Genomic DNA, 25,858 nt, shown 5'->3' on the forward strand with positions numbered 1-25,858 from the left:
GTATGTCATGGCATGATTGCTACAGGGGCTCCCCAATGACTAGTTTCAACTTTTGGGTTTTTTTTTTACAAAAACACCCTTAATAGCTATATAGGGGGTATTTATGTATTTTGGTTTTGGGGGGAGAAATAATGACATAAATGCCCATAGTAGTTATATAACAACTAGTTTAGGGGGCATTTTGGGTAAAGTGATAAATAATTTTACAATAACCAAAATACCCCTCCCAACAACTAAAGGATGGCTAGTTTTATGGTATTTTAGGCAATTGAATTATTTTTAATTCCTATAAATAACCCTATCCTCCACCATTCTCATCACACCAATTTAACAATTCTCTTAATTCCTTCTTTAGTTTGCATACTCTCTCAAGTCTCAATCTCTCAATCTCTCATATATTATCTGATTCTCCAATTCTCAACTTTATTGAAATTTCAGCAATAAGGCTTGCTCAATTGCTTAAGTATCTCATCTCTCAAGTTAGCAATTTGGGAGGCTTGGACTCTTGGAGTTGAAAGGCTTTAACCGTTGAAATTAAATTGAGATTCCGAACCGGTAATCCAAGTAAGTGCAATTAAATTAAATTTATTTTTAAATTGAAAAAAGGCCGACTCCTCACAAAACCAATTCCCCAACATGTTCAACGTCGACGATATTCAGTCATAGCATGGTAGTATTAGTACCAATATGGATGCTATTGATATTGGTGGAACTTCCACCCCTAGTATTGATACTAGGGGAAAGAAAAATAAGGCCACTAAGTTTATTAGCTCAGTTTGGAAAATATTTAAAATAGATGAAATTCAGGGGAAGGGAAAAAGAGTTGTTTGCCAAAAATGTAGGAAAGACTTTAGCTATTGTAGGAAGGGTGGTATTGGCCATTTGGACAGACATTTGCTCACCCATGAGAAAGAAGAAAAAGAAGAAGGGGGAGAAACAACATAAACACAAATTGGGTGGGGGTTGGTATTTTTAAATATTCTAAAAAAAAAGAGACAAGAATTAATAAAATACATTGTACATGCTGAACAACCATTTATGTTAGTTGACGATACTAAACTTGAAAAATGATTACATAATTCTATAAGCCCACAATTTTAAAAAGCTTTTAGGAATACTATTAGATTAGATGCTTTAAAATTTTTTTATTCATATAGACAAAATTTAATTTATATGTTATAAAATCTTAATTCTAAAGTTGCAATTATTTATGATATTTGGAATTCTAAATTTAACATAAGTTATATTTGTCTTACTGGTCATTTTATTGATGAAAATTGACTTTTAAATAAAATAATTTTAAGTTTTATTAGGCTTGAATAGCCACATATTGGCCCAACTATTGTTGCAAGTATTTTAAATACTTTACATACTTATAAAATTGACAATAAATTATTTTTTATTAGTTTTGATAATGTTAGTAATAATGATTTAGCAATAAACATTTTAAAATCCCAATTAAAACTATGTTTAAATGATAAACTGTTTCGTATCAAATGTATATGTTATATCTTAAATTTATGTATTCAGGATGATTTAAGTATTATTTCTACTCATACTTCTAAAATTAGAAATTATATTATATGTATTAAAAATTATAGAACAAGAAAACAGAAATTTAAATATTTATATAAAAATTTTTATTTATGATTTACAATATATATTTTATGTAAAAATTATGATTTACAATATAAATATTTTATATTAGATATTAAATATAGATGAAATTCTACCTTCTGGGCCGTGGGCCGTGGGCCGTGCCGTGCCAATCCCAAATTATCCTGGGGAGAGCGGCACGGCCCCTGACGGCCTGCGGGCCGGCACGGCAAATCTAAGCTGGCCCCTCGAGGCTCGAGGGTAGAAGCTGGAAAGAAAAGTACAGGTTTCTTCTCCCTCGTTTTCGCTCTCAGACACACCGGAGTCTCCATAAGACCAATAGTAACATCGGCTGATTGGCGGGAGCCTGGAGGCCGTCAAATCCGGTTCGCTTGCAATACCATTTGCTTGCTTTCTCAGAACCAGAAAGAACTCAGGTCTAGGGCTTGGTGTCGCCCCAAAATTCACATTCCATCTTCCATGGACGACATGGCTGCGTACTATCCTCCACCGGCGGGACTCCCCAACCCTCACTACCCTTATTATCCGGCACCACCACCTTTCGGGGCGCCACCGCCGGCGGCCCCACCAGCAGCACCGCCTCCATTGCCTCAACAATACCACCACCTCCATCACCAACAGCAACCCCCCTTCGCTTCGTATCCGCCGGGCCTTCCTCCACAACCACACTCACAAGATGAGGTCCGAACCCTGTTCATTGCAGGGCTCCCTGGAGACGTCAAGCCTCGAGAGATTTATAATCTCTTCCGCGAGTTCCCTGGTTACCAATCTTCCCAGCTCCGTAGCTCTACCCAAAGCTCACAGGTACTGGAATACTCCCTTTACCTTTCTCTATTTCTTTCCTTCTGCGGTGCCTCTGGTCGAAGTGTATCGTTTTTTGCGTTCACACGTCCTCTAATGTGCTCATCTTGGGTCTTTTTTAACAGGCATTTGCTTTTGCTGTCTTCTCTGATCAACAGTCTGCACTAGTAGCAATGCATGCCCTCAATGTAAGAGCACTTTGTATTTGTCTATAGTTCTTGGAAATCATATGCAATTCTGCATTTTGATCTTTATAAATCAAATTACTTAATTTTGTTGATCAATTTGTATCCAGCCTCTATTTCCCACACTTTGGAGTAGATGCATGGAGAACTTTCTTTTTCTTATGTTCTCCCGTCAGAGCTATGAGTATGCAAACTTACTATAAAAAAGGCTTAAATGTTGTTATGTTGATATGTGCTATATTATTTTACTATCAACAAAATTTACTTGCCAGTGGCTGTTTGTTTATATTCTGATGTTCAAACCAAATGCTGGTTCCTTTGTTTTTTCCATTTAACTCATTTCTTAATTATGCTTCTGGATATGTTGAAAAATGAACCCATATCATCCTTCTTAAGCCCTTCAGACTCTCCTTTTGGTTTTGGGTGGAACCTAGGTCTGAGAAGGGAAACTAGGGATAAAGATTTGGGCCACATCATGTCTTTGTTATCTATCTTTGAAAATGCTTTCTTGGACCCTAATAAGGAGGATACCAGATTTTGGGTTCCTTCATCATCAGGTGTTTTTTCTTGTGCTTTGTTTTTTGAGACACTAACTCAGCCTTCTGATCCTATTGGGTTGCCTTTCCCGGTTAAAGAAATTTGGAGTAGGCCCATTCCTCCTCGGGTTGGTAGTTTTTGTTGGGAAACTTTCCTGGAAGGAATTAACACAAATGACATACTTCAGAAAAAGAGACCCAATTCTTGTTTACTTCCTAATATGTGTACTCTATGTAAAGCTGATGGGGAAACTGGTTACCATCTTATGGTTACTTGTTCGGTTGCTAAATCAGTATGGGAGTGGGTTTTTTCCCTTTTTGGATGTGTTGGGATTCTCCTTGGGAACGTCCAAAGCTTGTTCTCTTCTTTTTTCAGATGACCGAAGAAGAGAGGGAAGATTATTTGGAGAAGCATTAGGGCAGCAGTGTGTTGGACCCTATGGGAAGAAGGAAATTCACGGATATTTTCAGACAAGGAAAAAACCCTTGAAGACTTATTAGATCTAATACTATTAAGGGTGGCACATTGGCTGAAAACTATGGAGCTGTTCTCAGATTATTCTGTGGCTGATTTGGTAAGAAGTTGAAAAGAGATAGCTTCCTCTGCCCTATGTAAGAGGACTTGTAGTCCTTCTTGGTCCTCTCCTCCCTCTGGGTTCATAAAACTGAATTTTGATGGTAGCTGCTTAAGGAACCCAGGGCCTTCTGGGATTGGGGGAGTGTTCAGGAATGAGGGTGGGGCTATCATTGCTATGTTCTCAGGCCCAATTGGGGAAGGAGACTCTCTTAGGTCTGAGATTCTTGCAGCCCTGGAAGGTATCCAAAGAGTAAGGGAGTTGAACATCAGATGTTTGGTCCTTGAAGGTGATTCGGAAGTGGTGATTAAGTTGTTAAAAGAAGAAGACAGCGGTTTGTGGAGTTATAATAATGAGAAGAAAAAATTCAAATGGCTGAGTAGGGATATTGTGGGGCATTACAGCTGGGTGAAGAGGACTGTTAATTCATTTGCTGATGGGTTAGCCAAGCAAAGGGTGAATAGGGAATCTATTTTTTGGGCTAACTTTTGATTTTCTTCCATTGTATTCTGTTGGTGGGGAGTTGAGACATTTTACCTCCCCTTTTGTACCTTAAGCTTCACATAGTTTCATATCATTAATAAAGTTTATTGTTACTGATAAAAAAAATGTTACATGGATTCTTTGAAATCCCAAATGAATTTTCTGATGACATGTTTTAACACTGATATGGAAATCATACTTCAGGGACTCTTGTCATTCATGAGCCAGTGGTGTGTGACTTTAAATTCTGGGATTTTAGGCTAATATTTTGGGAATAGATGGCAGAATTGTAATTCTTGATAAGTTTAATATAGTCAATGATATATTACTTTGATTGTGTAGTGTTTCTTGCATTGACTTATTTTCTCTTTTTTCATCAATGATTACTCATCAGTGATCACCTATCATTGAAGACTTATCCAACTATATGGGGTTAGCTACATGAATTCTGTTTTGCCAGTCCATTCTATTTAACTGCGAAAAAACAAACTAAAGTATATCCTTTGAGTCTGGCATTGTTGAATCTGGTACCCTGAATCAGTGTCAGATTCTGACACTCCTAAACCACATCCATGTAACATTAGTCTTCGCTAGCCCTTTTCTCTTTCTTCATTACCTGTGTTGAAATCCCTTGAATCTAAACATTTGCAGGGACTGGTGTTTGATCTTGAGAAGAATTCAACTGTGTACATTGATCTTGCAAAATCTAATTCCAGGTCTAAGCGCTCCAGAACAGGTCCCTAATTTTGTATCAAGTTGGAACTCTTCTGTTAATAATTGATCATATTCCAAATTTGTTCATTGGAGATGTTCTGATGCCTTGTTCATTTGTGACAACTAGATGATGGACAACCTGGTTCTTTTGATAAGAAAGTTAGAGGTTCTACTGCATCTTCAAGAGGAACTTCTGATTTTGGTAAGATAATCTCCCATCACTGTGTAGAAATTGAGGTACTATTGCTCTTGGTGTTTTTTTCCTGACATTTATTTATTCTTTTTATTTTCCCCTAGTTTTCTTTGCCTTATTTTCCCAACCTTTAGAACTCACTTATTTCACCTGACTTGGTTGCAAGTGTCTGTGTCTTACTATTAATCCAAATTAATTTCATAGTCACGTGAACACATTCTTCTAAAGACTCATTTTGCACATGTTTGGCACGATTGGGCACTCAGGTGTTGGCAGCAATATCCACATGCCTGGAATGAGTAATTCTTCTTACAACATGATTGGTTATCCATCTACACAAAGGTCGTGTGCACTACTTAAGCACAACTTTTTTTATTTGAAATTATATCTTCTTCACATAGCATAGGTACCACCATTATATATGCCCTCTTTGAAATTCTAGCTGAAAGGTCAGGGGCCTAGAAAAGAAGCTAATGCATATCCTTACCTCCTAGTCTATAGTTTATGCTTCATCTGATATTCAACTAATTTGCATGTTTTCAGTCAAGGAACTTCTGATAGTGGAGCTGTCAATGATATGGATCCCATGAAATTGGTGAGGTTAACCTCTCAATGCATATCCAGCTTGCAAAGGAATATCACTTATATGTGCTTTTCTTAGGGAAAACTATACTACTTATAGATTAAGTGCTTAAATTGTACTTTTTGTTATTCACATTCTTTTATTTTCTAAGTATGTTTTCTTTGATTGGAAACAGCAATTTTCATTAAAACAACAGTTAAAAATACAATGTCAACCACTAACAGCACGAGTATTGACCCCATGTTTTATTTCAAGGTTTACAACACAGCCCAAAAGAGATTCTCCCTAAGGGTCTCCTGCTTTGCTAAAGTATCAGCTAAGCCATTGGCTGACCTCCTTGTCCATTTGAAAAGTACTCCAGCTTCCCTTGCTAAGCAAAAAATCTCCCTCATTTGCTGTCTAAAAGTCCAAAGTCCAAACCCCAAGCTTTTTTGTCTGCAACCATCCTATTAACAGTTTAGTTCTAAGTATGTTGTTTATTTCAAATTATTCACATGCTTTCACATTTTTGAAAAGTGCATCATGAAAAGATGTCCTATTGTGATCCCAATATGTAAAATTGTACAAGGGTAAAAAATTGATATAACGGAAATTAAGGAAATAGTTAGTAGCAAAAAGAAAAAAAATAAAGCAGTTTGAAGCAGTTCACTCAGTCTTTCTTTATGGAAACAATTATTTTTTTTATTTGTTGGAATTGATTCAATAATGCATAAAGGGAAAAAACCGGTAACCATGAGAATAACCATATTCAAAAGATGAAAGGGGGATAAAACGGGAGAAAAATATTACAAGATAAAAAACTAAGATCCTTGGTAAGTGATAAAAGCCTATATCCAATGTGACCATGAAAGTATGAAACTGAACTAATATGGCTGAAATACTGTTTCAGGATGAAGACCCTTTTTATCAATACAAAAAAGAGATGGAAAAAAGAAAGACTTTTCATAAGGCTCAGTTTGGAAAGAGTACAAATACAAATATGTACATTTCAAAACCTTGTATTTTGTACTATGTTTTATGTATTTGCATTGTACATATTTGTATTTGTAGTGGAGTACAAATGCAAATATGTACAGTACAAATACATACAAAATAATATAAAATACAAGTTTTTGCACTCTACATATTTGTATTTGTACTCCTTCTAAACTGAGCCTAAGTGGTGACTATCACTTATTCATGGGTGTGAAGATTAGCCAATGGCCTTGCTGATACTCTAGCAAAGCAAGAAATAAACAGGGAAAAATTATTGTGGGCTTGTCAAGTGTAGAGTCAATGTACTGGCTATGTTCAAGGATGATGCAGGAAGTGATTATAGATAACAGATGACGTCACATTGAGTTATCTTAAAGTGTTGGTTAGTCAGTTGTGGGTCAGACTGCCTGCAACACTAATTAGTTGGTCAATACTCAATGATGCAGTTGCGTAGGACAACTAAGCATCATCTAAGTCAACTAGTCGATTAGTGACAAGTCAACCTAATCAACCATTTCAAAGTGTTAATTTATCTGTTTATTTCTCATATTATTTCAAATAATATGTAATATGCTTGAATTTCATTATATTCATGCTGTTGTTTTAAATATTTGTGCTGGAGCATGATTGGCTTGGATGATGGTATATAAAATAGAAAAAAAAGGGTATAAAATAAAAGAAGACAGTGGAGGAGTTTAAGTTTTCTTCCAATTGATGGTGTGCTGCTAAGAGATTGCTGTAAACGAAAGTCAAATCATATAGTCAAAGTTGCATTCTTTCTTTGGAAAACAAGGCTGTAATTTTCTATCATAGCCTATTGAAGTCCTACCTTTTTTTATTTTTGCAAAAAAAGGCTGTGTAAGCTAAATGCTCAATGTCATTCCTTTAATCACATACTTGTAGTCTTTACTTATTTATGAGATTGCATCAGTATCTTAAATTTGAAAGTATCCTTTTTAAAGACTAGTCCGTGCCTAATCTTATCAACTAGAGAGGCCAAAATGACTAGTCACAACTTCACTGTATCTATAATATTGGTCTTTAATTCTTCACCCAAATTTCTTATTGATCTTTACTTTAAAGTACAAAGGGGGGGGTGAGCATTGGGCATAAACCCTCAATACAAATAATGAACATGAGTAAAAGGAACCATGATACTCAAACACAGATTACGAAGAAATAACAAATACTACTGAAAAATGTTGAGTAAATGGAACTGAAGTTCTTAGATTTTTTAGGAGCATATTTTGTTTGTGGAGGACTTGGATGGTGTTTTCCAGTGCGATACCCTGCATAATTTAAGTGTTCTAACTATTTTCATAATTTGAAAACAGTGAAAAGTTTTATGTAAGTGTTAGTTGTTTTCATTTTCAGGAGTAGGTCCACATATTGTGTCAGCAAGAGGTAAGCAAGATAGAAAGTGGACATGGGAGTTTACCATGTTTTTTTTTTTTAAGCTCCATTTTCTTACTTTGGATAAGCCATTAAAGAAGCTTCAGCGGAGGGCTGTATTTTTGACTGTAACATATCCATTTTGGGCTTCCGGGGATTTTCACCAAACATTGCTTATGGGCTGTCCGGGTGGGCCCACCTTGCTACACTAAAGTCCTCCAAAATGGGCACTAAGCCTTGTCCCAACTATATGGGGTTGACTACATGAGTCCTGTTTTACCATTCCGTTCTGTTTAGTGCCATATCCATTTTAAAATTTTGAGCACTTAAATCATTTACTTAAGTGAAAATAACATTTCAATAATGCCCCACATAAGTAATAAAACAGAACTTTCCATACTTCCCTTGCGTAATAAAATATGATGGACTACTGTATCCTGTAAACAACTAGCAACAAAACAGCAGTAACCATAGAGTGAAACTAATTTTTATGCTTAATATCCCCCCCCAAGTTGGTGTATATAGACCCAGCTTGGAAACAGTAACACCAATTTGAGATCTGCTCAATGCCTTGGTGAACAAATCTGCAAGTTGGTTTGTCTAACTTAGCAAATGGAGTATCTGCTCTGCAACTTTTATGGACAAAGTGGTAATCTATCTCAATGTGCTTTGTCATTTTGTGAAACACTAATCTGAGGCAATATGTAAGGCAGTTTGATTTTCATGGTGAAGATGCATGGGAAGTGATGTCGGAAATGCTCTCTCTCTCCTATATATATATATAGGAGAGAGAGAGAGAGAGAGAGATGCATACCTCACATATCTTATGACTTTACAGTTAAGACACAAAAAGAAATATAATTAAATTGTTCTACAATTCTTCACATTTGCTTCCACCAACCTTCATTTGTACGCTTGGTGCAATCTGTTTTCAAATAAATATTGGCACTTATATCTACAAAATTTTCAATGGTTACTCTATCTAATATTTCTGTGATCTATGATTGATCACAAAATTTTAATTGAGTTTTGACATTTTATTGGAGTTTTAGTGATTCACTTTTTATGCATCTCTTCACTTCTTAATGGCAATTTGCAACTTGACATAACATGCACATCAGATTTACTTTGCCTACTCATGCATTTTTAAGGAGCTTTCCTACATTTGGCAGAATAATGCTTCAGTTCCTCACATTCCACAAAATACTGCTCCATGTCCAACACTTTTTGTGGCTAATTTGGGGGCAGCTTGTTCAGAACAAGAACTAAATCAAGTATTTTCAAGGTTTGAATACTTTATTTTAATTTTAATGAACATTCAAATTTGTAAGCTTTGTAGGTATAACCTTTTAGATGCTGTTGGATTTTCTAAATAGATGTCCAGGATTTTTGAAATTGAAGATGCAAAACAAATATGGAGCTCCTGTTGCATTTGTTGATTTTCAGGTATACCTTCTCTCACCCTCTACCCTTTCTCCCTCTCCCACTTCTGGGAGCTTAACTAATTAGTTTTCACTAGTAATTTTGAAATTTTGTTAAGTTGCTTAAGGATGTTAATTTCCTAAGTTTTATTGTATTTTTTGAGAGATATTCTACCTTTGTCAAAGCTGTTTATTAGCTTCTTTTGCAACTGCCTTATGGATCCTAGACAACTTCTCTCTACATGCAATAGAATTTTGCTCTTTTTTATTTATTAGGTTTTGAGCTACCTGGTTAATTGTAAAAACAGCATAGTGCTTTGATATCACTGCTTTCTCACATAAAAGCTTCAACCCAAGGTCCTATTTGCTTTGATACCATTTGGCACTTTAAATGTTCCTTTATGTCTGTTGCAGGGAATACCAATAATTATGGTACCATGTAAAAAATCCACTTTTAAGTCACTAGTAATATTTCTTTAATGTTCTATAGACCCAAGAAATGACAAATCTGATTTTTTTTGTTGGTTTTTTAGCAAATGGTGTATATTTTTTCTTTCTTTCACTAGGCAATGGATAAACTAGTTTCTTGGAATTAATTTAGAAGGAACGTTCACTTCTGTTCTTCCTCTGCCATTTTATGACACTTCTTGCTGATGTATTAGAGAAAAAAAATTACTATTGCACTTTTCTTTATGAATTGCATAAAGGTCTTTAGACCAAGTCTCATTGGATCCAATAAAAAACAAGCCTTGTTGGAAAAAGAATTGTCAGCCTTGAAAATTGAGTGCTTGAGAAGTCTAATTTGATTTCTCTCTCCAGTCCCCCCACACAGACATGTGTTACATGCAATCTGCTAGAGCGACAGAGAGATGGGTTGGACATGTAGAGTTTTTTATGGGTGGAGAGATAGGAGAGAGTGATGAAACAAAGGGATCAAGATAAATTTCCATGACTTTAAGCTGGAGAAAGAAGTTAGGGAATTGGCGAAAGGAGGTAATGAACTCTCCCTTTTATACAAGGTAATGGATTATGGAACATAGGTTTGTGAAAATTTCGGGTCACTGTAATAACATGTGAAGAGCAAGTAATAGGGAGACCAATGGGGGGTTTGATTTATTTCTTGCCATGTTAGCTGACACGGGAGGTCAGAGTCTCAGAAAAGTGACAATGTTTGTCAGAAACCTCAGGGGAGCTGTAAGTGTGGATGTGCCAGTTGGTAAAGTACGGGGAATTGGACCCTGTAAGGATCCAATCCTACTGCCACCATTAGTAACCTGACTAATAAAGTTATCCTATCCAAAAAGGTTTAAGATTAAGTCTAGCCACAAGACATGTGCAACCGTGGGAGTTTGATTGGACATGTAAATATTTTAATGGTAGAGAGAAATAGAGTGGGGACACAAAAAGAAATAAGATAAAATGCAAGAATTTTAGGTGGAAAAGTTCAGGAGTCGAGAAAGTGAGTAGTGGGGCTCTACCTTTTATGTAAACTAATAGATGTATAATATGCACATATGACATATGACATCAAGCATGTTATAGGTCTATCCTGTTTGGGGTACGTTCTATTACAGTCTTCATTTTACTTCTTTTGGATTTGGAATTTGCACCTAAATAGTTTTAGCTTCAACGGTTCATCTATCTAAGATGGTAAGGTAGACCTTGATATACATTTTCATCAAGTCCCATCATAACAGCCTTCCATGGATTTAGAAACCTTCTCTTGCTTCCACTTTGTTATCTAGTTGTTCTTAAGCAAAGATTGAAAGCGTGTCATTCAAATGCGAGAAACCAAAATTCCAGATATAGGCTGGTTGAGAGTTGCGATAATTGGGTTTTGTGTGCACCACCATTGTATTGGAAAGGCTAGATCATTGGCTGTTAGAAGGAACATATTGTTCCACTGGATCAAGAGGATCTGCTAGTGAGCTAGCTGACTCCCTAATTACAGAATCCCGGGGGGGGGGTATGTAGAGTGCTTAATATCATATTGTGGCTATATATGAAACTAGAATTTTTTCCCTTCTGATATTTATGAGAGGCTGATGCTGTTATTAGCCAGAGAGTTTGTTCTTTTTTTCTGCATCTTTTCTACTCTTGTTTCTTCTGATTTCACCCATTAATAGTAGTTCTTTATGGTTATTGATCAAAGTCCAACATTCCATTCAATTCCAATCCACACAGAATTGGAGATATATAGGTATTATGGTTGGATATGGTTTTAAATAGAATGGATTGGCAAAAGAGTATTCATGTAGCCGACCCCATACAGTTGGGATAAGGTATGGGTGATGATGATGATGATGATGGTTGGAACCTGAGGGTAGAAGAGTAGCTAGTTTCTAGTAGTAGGTTGGACTGGAGTCCCATGAATTTGAATTGGTATTTGATACATTTCAAAATGGATAAAAGAATTCCAGATTACATCAAGTTTCTAATATTCTAGCATTCTAACCATGTCAAAGACCTAATGGATTATAATTGTCAGATGTGTTTACCTCCAAAAGTTTACATGGACATGGTGTAGCTTTTTTTTCTTTTTTGTAGGCACATACATTTGACTGGTAACTAGTGGTTCATAATTTTTAGTATCACGGTGATAGCTTGCCAACTTGATATTTGAATTGGAGACTCATCTGAGTTTAGTTGATTCCTGAGCTTGAGTCATCATGTCATACTGTTGACTCTAAATGCATACGGTTCCCTAAAGTCAAATTCAGGATCAAACTATTTTTGTGATTGGGAATCGGTTTTTATGACTTGTCTGAGTTTCACTTGTTTTGTTTCAAGTGGAAAGAGGAAGAAATTTAAATGGGGCAAACCTTCATATGCATTTTTCACTCTCTTGGAATCAGTTTCTGGAGGCATGGGATAACTAAAGTAAATCCAAGAAAATTATAGATATTTTTTTTTGCTCCATTTGAAGTTTGCGTTCTGAAAAAAAAAAGTATGCTGGGGTTTGGACAAACCAAATTGTGAGGATTCAAGCCTGCCATTTTTTATTGTCCTACTTTTTTCCATCATATTCTCTGGAATGAACATTGTGTGGACTCAGATATGAGATATGAGATCCAAATGATGAGATTCTCTTATTTATTTATTTTATTTTAACAAGGCAAGGTAAAAATTTAGTACTTAAAAATATGGTATAACCTCCATCCCTGCACATACAAAGAGCATGGGGAGGTAAACTGGCAGCAAGATAGAACAGAGAGAAACACAACCAATTAGAGATCATGCAAACCTCTCTCTTAAGAGCATAAAGGCATTCAGAGAAGAAAACTGATAAAAAAAGGTATTCAGGGAAGAAAACTCCTTGATAGTAGAGCTCTATGAAGCAATCTTCCCATTAATCTTGTAAAGAGTTTCATCATCTTTAGAACCTTGGCATTTGAAAATCTTCTTATTTCTCTCAGACCAGATTGACTATATAACTGTGGCAGGAATCATGTCACACATAATTCTCCCTCTATTGCTTGGGCCCCTAATCCTTGATGAGGAAAGCAGGATTGATATGGATCCTGGCTGTATCCAGAAGTGATTAACTACTATGATGAAATGCAGCTAAATTTTCTGAGAGAGTGGGCAGTGGATGAAGAGATGGTCAGCTGTCTCCAGAGTGTATCCACAGAACACACAACTAGGATCTTGGATTTGGATCCCTCTTTTATTTTACAAATACCTTCTTGAGAGAGGATTCATATCTGAATTGTGTTATGAGCACCCGCACCACACGTCAGCTCATAGGGTGGGCCCACCCTTATCTGGACACGTCAAGAGAACGCGCCTTATCCCTTATCCCATTCTCCCTTATCTTGTCCCCTATTCTTAGAAGGAATTGTAGTACCATTAAAAGTAAGTAGTCTAATTAGAAGTAGGAGTTTGAGTCCGTTTAAGACTAACCTAGCCGAATCCAACAAGGAACCCTCCTCTTGTAATCTCCTATTTAAGGAGACGCCATTATTGAATGAACATATCGAATATTTAGTCAAGAAAGAGAGTAAGGGAAAGTTCGGTGATCTCTTGGACAAATCACCCATGAGATAGTCAAAATAGGGCCTGTACACAAGGCCAAGGGCAAGGAAAGATTTGAGGTTCCTGCGGTGGAGCTACCCGTGACGCGATCCTACGCTCGGGCCCATAACATCTTGATATCAGAGCCTATCATCATGGGGGAACAGGAGCCACTGTTTTTCAGAGTCCATGAACTGGAGTATAGGCTCGTAGAGACCAATATGGAGGTCTGAGAGGTCAAAGATGACATTCGGGAGCTGCGTCGCCTGCTAGAAGCGTTCCTCTCCAACAAATAAAAGAATTTTGAGGGATTAGCCTCTACCAGCAGTCGTCGCACGGACGGGGCAGAATCAGCCAACGAACATCAAGCCACCGCATCGACGACTGCAGTTGTCCCCAAGTACATCCGGCTTGAATTTCCATCTTACGATGGCACCGGAGACCCATTAGGTTGGTTGTACCGCTGCGAGTAGTTCTTCTGCAACCAGTGCAGGGATGACAGAGACAAGGTCAGCCTGGCAGCCTTCCACCTTACGGAAGAGGCACAACTCTGGTTCTATCGTGTGGAGCAAGAAGAACCCGGGCTCAGTTGGGAGCAGTTCAGGTCCTATTGCCTCCTCAAATTTGGACCCCCAATGACGAACAACCCGCTGGGCAGCTAATCAATCTCAAGCAAACGGGAACCGTGGCTGAATATCAATGCCAGTTCCAAACCTTGCTTGCCAGAGCGGCCACGGTTAGGCCAAATCAGCAAGTGGACATGTTCACAGCAGGGCTGATAGAACCCTTAAGGGTAGACGTAGAGATGCGGCACCCCCCAAATCTGGTTACGACAATGAACCTCGCCCGCACCTTTGAACGGAAGATGCAACTTACTCACGGACCCTTCAGCATTGGACGTTCAACCACGACTTGGGCACCGTCAAGGCCAGCGGGAGTGTCTACCCTTGCGCCCAACAGGGAGCAGAGGACCCACACTGGTAACCCCTCCAGATCAGTATCACAGACAGGGAGCAGTAGGGTGTCACCCCCCATCCGACGTCTGTCCCGAGTCGAGATGGCAGAACGACGCGCGAAGGGGTAGTGCTTCAATTGCGATGATCTATACTCCGCAGGGCATAGATGCAAGAAACTATTCTGCCTTCTAGTAGACGAGACTGAAGAGGATGAGGAAGAGCCATCACCAACTGAACCCGAGATCCCACTCCACGCAATCACAGGGATCAGAACCTCCCAGACAGTGCAACCAAGGGCGCTAGTGACGGGGAAGCTCGTGCGCATTTTGGTAGACTCTGGAAGCACCCACAATTTCATCAGCAATTAGGCGGCCCGCAAGTTGGAGTTGCCCATGGAAGTCAGGCCACAACTACAGGTAGCCGTGGCAAACGGGGAAAGAGTTCACAGCCCCGGTATCTGCAAGAACACCAGAATTCAAGTTGGAAAAGAATCCTTCCGAGCAGATTTATTTGTACTATCCTTGGACGAATTTGACATCGTCCTAGGCGTCAAATGGCTGATCACGCTAGGCCCAATCCTGTGGGACTTCGCTGCCCTGACCATGACCTTCCACTTAGATGGCAAATCGGTTACTTGGCAAGGAACCCGGACAAGGACCAAGACACAACTACATGCACTTCAGGGTGAGAATTCGCGCACAACTGATGTGGAGAGGCTTCTCACCGATTACTCAACCGTTTTCCAAGAACCCAAGGGCCTCCCACCTTCTAGAGCCTGCGACCACCGTATCCCTCTAATAGTAGGGTTAGACCCGGTCGTGGTTTGGCCCTATCGCTACCCCGACCGACAGAAAGATGAGTTAGAGAAGCAATGCGCGGATATGCTACAACAGGGGATCATTCGGCCCAACCACTCCCCTTTTTCCTCCCCAGTTCTGTTGGTACCCAAACAGGATGGGACTTGGAGATTTTATGTGGACTATAGGGAACTCAATAGCCGAACCGTCAAAGATAAATTCCCGATCCCCATCGTAGATGAATTATTGGACAAACTCCATGGCACACAATTCTTCTCCAAATTAGACCTCATGTCAGGCTATTTCCAGGTCAGGATGTCTTCCGCAGATGTAGAAAAGACAGCCTTCAGGACGCATCATGGCCATTTCGAGTTCCTAGTTATGCCATTCGGCCTCTGCAACGCCCCTTCCACATTTTAGGCCCTGATGAATGAAGTCTTCAACTCCCACCTCTGTAAATATGTACTGGTCTTCTTCGATGACATCTTGGTCTATAGCAAGATGTGGGTGGAAACATTCAGCACCTGTGGGTCGTGCTCGAGCTCCTAAAGCAGCACCGACTCTTCCTTAAAAGATCCAAGTGTTCCTTTGGGGAACACCAAGTCCTTTTCCTTGGACATGTAATCAGCGGGCAAGGTGTAACTGTGGACAATTCCAAAATTCAGGCCATCAAGGACTGGCCCCGGCCACAGTCCGCCAAGGCCCACCATGGGTTCCTAGGGCTAACAGGGTACTACCGAAAGTTCGTACAGAATTATGGCCTGTTAGCAGCCCCGCTTACCAACCTGCTCAAGAAAAATGCCTTCCACTGGGATAGCACAGCCGATGCAACCTTCGTAAGCCTAAGGGAAGCCCTCTCTTCCACACCAGTCCTCCAGCTACCGAACTTTGATCTTGAGTTCACAGTCAAGTGTGATGCTTCCGGCACAGGCATAGGAGCCATCCTTCAACAACAAGGGCACCCGATAGCCTTCTTCAGCCGCAAGCTAGCTGATCGCCATCTCAAATTACCCGCCTATGAACGCGAGCTCATTGGCCTAGCCAAGGCAGTACAACACTGGAGGCCATACTTGTGGGGTAGACCCTTCGTCGTCAAAACAGACCACTACAACCTCAAATACTTGCTGGAACAACGACTGGCCACCTCCCCACAACAACATTGGGTCAACAAGCTTCTGGGTTTCGATTTCCGGGTGGACTACAAGGCAGGATCCCTGAACCGTGCAGCAGATGCTCTGTCCCGACGAGAAGAAGATAGTATGCTCCTCCATCCGATCTCCCAGCCACAGGCCACCCTGCTAGAAGACATTCAGAACACACTGCCATAGTCATCAAAATGGAACGACCTGGTCCAACAAATACAGTCTGGGTCTGCTAACCCGAACTGGTCTCTCCACGATGGGTTGGTGCTCTACAAAAAGATCTACCTACCCGCCGATTGCCTTCTAATCCCTTCCATCATCGCCAGCATACACCACTCGACACACGAGAGCATTCAAAAAACGCTGCATCATATTCACGCTGACTTCCACTAGCAAGCTATGAGGGCCTCGGTGCGGGACTTTATCCAAAACTGCGCAGTTTGCCAATAGCAAAAATGAGAAAATCTGCACCCCGCAGGCCTGCTCCAACCCCTCTCCCTCCCAACGCAGATTCAGGCCGATATTGCCATGGATTTCATTGAAGGGCTGCCCAAAGTCGGGGGGAAGTCAGTCCTGTTCGTGGTAGTGGACTGGTTCTCCAAATATGCTCACTTCCTCCCTTTATCCCATCCTTATACCGCAGTCTCGGTCGCCCATACCTTCTTCACCCACATTTTTCGCTTACATGGACTTTCCGAGTCCATCGTCAGTGACCGGGACCCGATCTTCACAAGCACATTCTGGAAGGAACTCTTTAGATTACAGGGCACTGCCCTCGCCTTCTCCTCAGCCTACCATCCACAGTCAGACGGCCAAACAGAGGTGGTGAACCGGACAATTGAGATGTACCTTCGCTGCTTCGTGGGTGACCAGCCACGACACTGGGTGGAGTACCTCCCATGGGCTGAATACTGCTACAATACATCCTATGACTCCTCCCTTGGAATGACTCCTTTCAGAGTTGTGTACGGTCGAGATCCTCCACGCCTTTTGTCCTACGAGCCAGGCTCAACGCGGTTGGAAGAAGTGGACCGCAGCCTCCAAACTCGCGATGCCCTCCTGGCCGAAGTCTCCTTGCGCTTACAGCAGGCGCATGCACGTATGAAACACGCCTACGATCAACGGCACCGCGAAGTCACCTTCGAACCGGGGCAGTACGTTTGGCTGAAACTCCGACCATACAGGCAACTGTCTCTCAGGCGCCGGGGGCCCCCTAAGCTGGCCCCCAAATTCTACGGGCCCTTCAAGATTCTAAGGAAGATAGGAAAGGTAGCTTATCAACTCGAGCTCCCGGAGCACAACAGGATCCACGACATCTTCCATGTGTCCCTCTTAAAGCTTTATGTTGGCACTCCTCCCGACCATGTGCCTCCCCTACCCCCTTTGCAGGACGGCAGACCTATCCTCCAGCCCCGCGCTCTCATCCGGTCCCGCATCCATCAAGGCACGTTCGAGGTTTTAGTAGAATGGGAGGGACTACCTCCAGCAGAGGCCACCTGGATCCCCTGGACTGATCTCCATAACGCCTATCCAGGCCTTGAGCTTGAGGACAAGCTTGTAGTCCAGGAGGGGAGTGATGTTATGAGCACCCGCACCACACGTCAGCAGTTGAGGCAGCAACGCGCACACGACCGGCACCGCACGACAGCGGTACCATGAGCCGCGTGCACGCATTGCGTGGCAGCGGCACCGCACCGTGCGGCGCCGGCACCGGCACCATGAGCCGCGCACACACACCCGACAGCAGCAGCAGAGCGGGGCCCACACGACAGCTCATAGGGTGGGCCCACCCTTATCTGGACACGTCAAGAGAACGCGCCTTATCCCTTATCCCATTCTCCCTTATCTTGTTCCCTATTCTTAGAAGGAATTGTAGTACCATTAAAAGTAAGTAGTCTAATTAGAAGTAGGAGTTTGAGTCTGTTTAGGACTAACCTAGCCGAATCCAACAAGGAACCCTCCTCTTGTAATCTCCTATTTAAGGAGATGCCATTATTGAATGAACAGATCGAGTATTCAGTCAAGAAAGAGAGTAAGGGAGAGTTCGGTGATCTCTTGGACAAATCACCCACGAGATAGTCAAAATAGGGCCTATATGCAAGGCCAAGGGCAAGGAAAGATCTGAGGTTCCTGCGGTGGAGCGACCCGTGATGCGATCCTACGCTCGGGCCCATAACAAATTGAGCAGTGACAATTAAGGTGGATTGTCAAGTTCATTCTCATTCTCTTTCTCCTATGCACATAAATCTGTCTAGTGCACATGGTAGTTTTTAAGACATTCTTCTTTGCTATGTGTTGCTATGTGCCCTTTGGACCAAAAAATGGGAGTTGGCTTGGCAAGATCAGAGTCGGCCCATTATATTTTAGAAGTGATACAATATTAATCATAAATTGATGCCTTGCAAAGTTAGCCAAAAGTGAATTGACTGTTGCAATTATCATACTTAGCCAAAAGTTAGCCAAAGTGCCTAGGTGACAAGGCACTCTAGAGGGTTGCCTTGCTTGATCACCAACATATTTTTACATGGGTCTCTTGGATACTTTTATATTCTTAACCTTTTGAGGTTATAATTATAAAATAGACATTATTAAAGTTTAAGTTCAAATATATATATATATTTTTATTATTTTTCTCATTTGTTTAGGTCCAATCAACATGTATACTCCTTGAACCTTCAAATACTTCAAAACTTGAACTGATAAGCATGGAAGAACTCAAAATTTTATCCAATCAACATTTGCTAAAAAAAAAAAAAATCCAATCAACACATATTGATTATTTTCATCATCTTCATCTTCTTATTTCACCCTTTCTTTTCTTCTTTTCCTAGGACAAAAATAGAGAATCAACACTTCTGTCTTTTAAATTTATTTTCTTTCTCCCATTTTTTCATCAATATATGCTTGTTTTCTATGTTTCAAATGAAGCTTATACATGGTTAGGCACCCCTTTGTCGCCTAGCCTCACCTTGACGCCTTGAAAAGTATACTTCTAGGGTCCAGTCCCTTACTTTGACAATCAGGAAATATAAAGATTGCTTAACATGTGGAGCAATGTGTTTGCATGGTCACAACATTTTCTTTTGACCTTCCAATAAAACAATTGCTTGCGATGGTTTCGATGTGTTCACATGGTTAGAACAATTGCTTGCGACCCTCTAATAAAAGTATACAACACAGACATGCTATTAATCAAACAAAACACTAAATTATCTGTGTAGTGCATCTTATTGTTGCTACCCCAAAGGACACTCTAACAACCCTCTAACATATGTGAAAATAGAAATTGTCTTTAGGGTCTACTACCTTATTATGACAATTTAGAAGTGCCAAGGTAGCCTAACATGTTGAACAATGAGTTCACGTGACTACTACACTTCTATGCAATCGTCCAATGAAGCACAAGCATGCTATTAATCAAATGAAAAACCAAATCACTGAATGAATGCATGCCTAGGTGATTTGGTTTTGATGAGTTCACATGGTCACAACACTTTCTTGTAACCCTACAATAATGGTTAGGTGATTTTGTTTTGTTTAGTTAACATGGTCACAACACTTATTTGCAACCCTCTAATATAACACAAACATTCTCAGTCAAGTGGAAGACTAAATTACTCAGTGAGTGCATGTTTGTTATTGCTATCCTAAGTGTTACAAATTACATAAACTACACACTATCATATGCTAAAATGGAAACTACCTCTAGGTTCCACTACCTTACTAGGGATATCAAGAAATATCAAGGTGACCTATTGATAAAAAAAACAAAATATCAAGGTAGCCTAACATTTGGAACAATAAGTTCGCATAATCATAAGACTTTCTTGTGGCCTCTAAAAGAACCTGTACATGCTATATGTCAAAGGATAAGCCAAATCGCCCAGTGCATGCATGCTTGGGTGATTTGGTTTTCATGAACTTACATACTCGTAACAATTTTTTGCGACAATCCAATAAAGCACAAATATGATGCTATCAATCAAATGAAAAACCAAATAACCCAGTGATGGTATGTCCCATTGTTACACCAAATGATACGAAAACAACACACTATCATATAAAATAGAGACTACCTCTAGGATATACTACCAAACTATAACAATCAGGTAATGCCAAGGTAACTTGACATGTAGAGTGATGCCAAGGTAACTCGAAGACTTCAAAACCTGAACCAATATGGAAGAATTCAAAATTTTGTCCAATCAAGGACAAAAATAGAGGCTTAGCTCCTCTGTTTTCTGAAATTTCTTTTGTTTCTTCCATTTTTTTCATGAATATGTTGATTTCTTTGTTTCAAATGAAGCTTATACATTTTTTTATGAAGATTATAGACAATTAATAGTGAAAGATGGTTGCTGCTTTCTATGGAACCTAGGGAATTATCCTTGGATTCATGGCCTTTGTTAAAAAAAATCCCATTACCTAGGTGGCCAGGCGCCCCCTATCGCTTAGCCTCGCCTCAATGCCTTGAAAGCTATGGCAATTATCACAGATTACTTGTATAAGGAGATTGTCAACCTCTCATGTAAGTCAAAAAGCTTTTGCAGTGTTTGCCCCTCTTGAACCTTCCATTCCAAGCAAGTATAAGATGCTTAGTTGAGCTTTATATTTAAATTTGAATTAATTTGTTATGGAATCTCGAATGCTGGTATTCTTTCTAATTGTTGTATTAGCATTGCATTTTGTAATGCTTAGTGTTAGAATTGGACTTCAGACATATTTTATATTTGGTACTTTTATTTTTAGGTAGATCTGATTAATAGTAACTTGAAGAAATATTACTCAAATTGTAATTTATGCAAAGATGAATTTTATCTTATTGTACCACCTTTTTTTTTATATTTTAAAATTCTTTATTTTATCATATATTACATTAAATGTGGCATGGTTGCCTGAGTTGACTCCACTGCCAGATTGGTTGAGCCAAGTCAATCCCAAGTCAGTGAACTATGATGATGATAAAGTGCACTTGACAAATTCTTACAACAGTGAATTTGCAGTAGTAATGTAACGGCATGTATAATACTAGTTTTGAGGTCCTCGTACATGATGGCATTGTAAGGAATGCCACAATGTACTATGAATAGGGACTTCAAGGAGTCAATTATATGATCGAAACAACTATTTTCTGACATGAATCGAGTTATTAGTTACTGCATGGCCTGATCAAAAAATTAGTTACTGCATGGCAACGATAGAGAGATTGACGTAGTAGCACTTTTTCCCACTAACATCTGATGCCTCCATCATTTATTAAAGTTTTTTGCTATGCAATGTGCAGGACGTTGCATCTTCTACTGCGGCCCTGAATCACCTTCAAGGCACTGTTCTATACTCATCATTAGATGGTGAAGGCATGCGTTTGGAGTATCCTTTTGAAACACCTTGAATTGCTCTATAGGTTAATGTAATCTGCACTTCTTTATGGTGATCCAAATCCAGTATATAGGTTTTGCTTAACAAGAAATCCAGGTATGCAAAATCACGGATGGGGTTGAGAAAGAAGGCAGCATAGATGTTGCAGATAACAAGAGGAGACATGGTTATCTCTTGTTGCTATTATTCTTTGGTATGTAAACATCAATGAATTATGTGGAAGCCTATTAGAAAAGGAAGGTTTTTTTTTCCCTTTTATCTGGCAGATAAGAAGCGTTTTTTCTCTTGTTTTTTCTCAATATCTTACTGTAGTACTGACTGTTGTGGTGACAATAAAAATTAAAAAAAAGATTATGCTCTTTTCTACAATTTTTTTTTTGGGTAGAATCTTCTCTACAGTAATGGTGCATCTGTATTGGGGGATATTTATTTGCATATAGGGATGTCAATGGACCGGTTTTGGTTTTGACCCGTCCAAATCATAATCAATTTGGATGAAGTATCATTGGATTGGATCGGGTCCATCTGGATCGGATTGGACCAAATCCGGTCCATTTGAAACCCCTAGATGTGTATGGATTGCATCGTTGTCATCTTATTTATCGCATAGAACTTAATCAATGACTTTTCTGTTTGCGTCAAATTTCTCTGATTTCCCTCAATTGAACAAGATCCCATTTCCTTAGACAATAAGGCGATTTGAGGTGATGTCATGATGAAGCCAATTATGGAATTACTGATGACCCAGTAGCTGAGATGGTCTCTTGGCTCCGAAGATGGAGGCGGGGGATCAAAACCCGTGAAACTGCAGGTTCTGTCTCCATGGCAAGGTGGTCAGTGCCTCAGTGGAGTTTAATGTGCTATCTGCTCAATCCCCCAACCCTTGATTCCCTTTATGTATACCTAAAGAAGATGCATGAATAAAACTGAAGAATAAAAAATGTATTTGTTAGCTTATTCAAAATCTTGATTCCTGATTTCATTGTTTCTTTGGAATAAATCGTTTCTTAACTGAAGTCAAAGTAGTGTTTTTGCTTTAGTCTGGTCGTGTAAAAAGGAGCTCCCTATTCGCATCAGTCACCAGAAAACTACTATTCCGTCTTGTGTTGCGCCTTAGATCCGTTACCTCGATGAAGCCAAGGATGGTGCGAGACTACTGTTTCGGCGGTTCGTCTATATGCTACGCCTCGGTTCTGTTCTGTCTTCTGTGATTGTTTAAGGTCTGTCTGACTCTGAGGCCAGAGAGAAAAATGAGAGAATAGAAAAACTGGGATTTAACTTAGGGGAAACATGAGTTGAAACAAATAGTTAAACAGCTTTCAGACTGAAGCTGTCTTTGTTGTCTACTAGTTTTTTTTCCTGTATGTTTGAGGATTGGCAATTAGAGTTGGAGGTCAGTCTGGTCACAGGTAACCCAATCTTACTGTATATAACCGCTCTTGATCTTAAATTGCAATTTCATTTTCTTGATGATAATGAGTATGGTCACTGTACATGAACTCAGCTCGAAACTATCAACAGAACTGATGTATATGCAGGGCCAAGAACCAAAGAATTTACCTTTTTGATGTCAAAAAAAAAAGTCTTGTGAACTGAAAATGGTGGCGATGGCCAAATCGCGTGACTTGCATAAGCACAAGGGCCCCCTCCCCCCCAAATCTTGGCATAAAGCTGAGCAGTCTTGGGTGGGTCACGGTCACCTGTGATCCCAGCGTCACATTCCTACTTTCACCGCTGTTCTTGGGGACCTGCTGTAATTATCCAAGACTATTTCAAATAGATCAGTTTCAGATTCCTCGTCTGCAATGCTATCGCCGCCGTTTTTGTTCTTCGTGGTGCTTCGGTTCAACCAGTGGGAATCAATCCTCCCTATAGAGAAGAGCTCTCGGCTATCTTCGTAACCCATAGCAGCGGCAGGAGCTTGGACTAGGGGGCCAATGAAACAAGGGTTGGGAGTGCGTTGGGCATTTGCAGGTGCATACTTGAAGGCACTCTGTCCAAAATTTACGAAAACCGTGACGTCCATATTTGCAGCTAAAGTTGGGTAAAGCGGGCTTGCGAACTCCTCAGCTTTGCAATTGATCAGGTGCACCAATTCCGAATCCACTGTAAAGAATACCTTCTTTTGACCAGGATCAAATCCACAACCAATCACTTTGTTTGTTAATCCCCAATCTGTCTTCTCTGTCGTCGTCTCATACACCAGCTTGATTCCTGGTTGACGGGGCAAGGGCAACACAAAGATATTAATTAGCCGGTCTGTACATGATTATATGTGTAGCAGAGCTAAATTTCAATTCAGACCCACGTAACCTACCAAATTCATCGTTCACAGCAATTGATAAATGATAACTTGATTAACTTCAAAGGTAAAGACCTACCATCAAGGTAAACAGAACCGCTGGAGTTGAATCCGATGGACCCAGGATAGCTTCCTGTGAGCTTGGACGGAAGGGCGCCTCCTGCGGTCAGACCTACAGACAACATAACGGCTCTAGTACTCCTTTCATCTTCTTTAATCTTAAGCTTCAGTTCTTGCAACTCAGTATTTCTATTGCCGCTGGCAACATGGATTAAGGAATCGGACAGCACCTTCTCGTCAGCCGTCTCTTGAATGAGCAGCTTAGAGCGCTCTCCTTCACAGGGGCTCTCCCTGTCTTCATCCATGATAGACAAGATTGTAATTTCGAAATAGGCTTCCTGAGGAAAAGAGCAACTGCTCAAGGGAGGGCCTGGCAAGGGCAAAGCAGACCTAATGACAGATGAAGCTGCAGCTGAAGGAGCAGTACCCATGTTGATTTTCTTTAGTCCAGAATTGAACCTTATCTTCTGCATGAAATCAACCGACTCTGGGAAAATCTCCCAGCTTATGTCTGCATCTCTTTCTCTTACTTGATCGTCAGCTGCGCATAAACTCAACAGTGCCGATTTAGTCGAAGGAGATGATAGGCTGCCCACCATGAAAGCAAACCTAGACCATCCATACTCTACCGCCTCGGCGACAAGCCAAGGATGATCGGCCCAACTGAATAGTGATTTCGTCAGCACCACCCCACGTCGAAACACATAATTATTCGCCCTTCTCTTGGTATCTAGCTCATGATGAAGATGAAGATGATGAAAACTAGGAAGGTGGTTGGGGTTGTTCCCATCATGGGCTAGGTGAAGCTTTGTAATCCCAGTTTGTAAGCTTTTAGTTCTGGCCTCGGTTGCTTCTGTAATACCAGTATGTCGTCCTTTCGAGGACGAGGAACACCGTCGCCGAAGGAACACAATCAGAAGCACTCCAAGAACTGCGACAGGTAATGCCGAGACAGTAACTTTTGTCCATCGTTGCATCCCCAGAATTTTCTGTTCTCGTCTTCTCGGTCTCTGTATTACTAGCTAGTCTCCCTTTCTTTCGTATCTGTTTGTATCAAGTAACTCTTTTCACCATATCAGTAAGGCAATTGTGAATTGTTTAGGAAGGAAGATAGAGCGGGGAAAACTGGGCGCACATCCTTGTGGACTCGGATTCGTTCAACAAAGGCAGGAGCGCGTACGGTCGATCCGAGCAATGAGGTTTTGTCATAACTCATAAGTGAGAAATTAAACAAAAATTCTCAAGGAAGCGGGGAGAAAGACAATATTATTATTGACGGTTCTTCTTTTGAGTCCTGAGTCTATCCCCACTGATAGAGAAACAAAATAATGAAAAGAAAACTTCACCTTCTAGAGAAACAAAATAATAAAAAATAAATAAAACACTGAACTGGTGAACGGACAAGTTTGTTTTTTCTTTCAATATGTTTTCAGATTTCAAACCTCTTCAAAGCGTTATCAAACGCCACGTAAGTCCAATTGATTATTCCAATCCGAACTTGACTGATAAAATGTTAAACATTTGGCTCGATTAACAAATAGATTGAGACATATATATTATGAAAATATACTATTAGGAATGAAGTTATTTGGAAAATTAGGAATAGATTTAATAAGTGATAAAATGAGAGAGATGATTCATAAGGTTAGAAGAACTTGGGATAGACAAAAAAGAGAAGTATTAAAAAATATTTATTAGAGAAATAAAATAGAATGGAAAAACATGATTCATGT

The 25,858-nt window shown here is 40.0% G+C and overlaps 2 protein-coding genes across 3 annotated transcripts; one reads left to right on the forward strand and one right to left on the reverse strand.

Annotated features, from left to right (window-relative positions):
• Positions 1-1,719: 1,719 nt before the first annotated feature.
• Positions 1,720-22,132, forward strand: LOC148850285 (RNA-binding (RRM/RBD/RNP motifs) family protein). 2 transcript variants are annotated; one of them, XR_016099238.1, is made up of 11 exons: positions 1,721-2,421; positions 2,544-2,606; positions 4,849-4,933; positions 5,039-5,113; positions 5,371-5,446; positions 5,648-5,699; positions 9,227-9,339; positions 9,431-9,500; positions 20,763-20,912; positions 21,669-21,754; positions 21,860-22,132. XR_016099238.1 is itself a non-coding variant. In XM_088944678.1 (10 exons), exons 1-10 carry the CDS (start codon positions 2,077-2,079, stop codon positions 21,900-21,902), a joined length of 1,008 nt encoding a protein of 335 aa, XP_088800804.1. In that variant the 5' UTR covers positions 1,720-2,076; the 3' UTR covers positions 21,903-22,132. The 2 variants fall into 2 exon arrangements, 1 of the variants encoding a protein (XP_088800804.1); XM_088944678.1 differs by lacking the exon at positions 20,763-20,912 and having other exon boundaries at positions 1,720-2,421.
• A 1,070-nt stretch (positions 22,133-23,202) lies between these two features.
• On the reverse strand, positions 23,203-25,427 carry LOC148850286 (uncharacterized). The gene is made up of 2 exons (XM_088946575.1): positions 24,145-25,427; positions 23,203-23,977 (listed from the first exon to the last, which is right to left on the reverse strand). Exons 1-2 carry the CDS (start codon positions 25,100-25,102, stop codon positions 23,478-23,480), a joined length of 1,458 nt encoding a protein of 485 aa, XP_088802701.1. The 5' UTR covers positions 25,103-25,427; the 3' UTR covers positions 23,203-23,477.
• Between the last annotated feature and the right edge of the window lie 431 nt (positions 25,428-25,858).

Source organism: Nelumbo lutea, chromosome 5 (genome assembly GCF_056320005.1).
Source record: "Nelumbo lutea isolate HS-2025 chromosome 5, American lotus-T2T, whole genome shotgun sequence".
Classification (NCBI taxonomy): Eukaryota; Viridiplantae; Streptophyta; class Magnoliopsida; order Proteales; family Nelumbonaceae; genus Nelumbo; species Nelumbo lutea.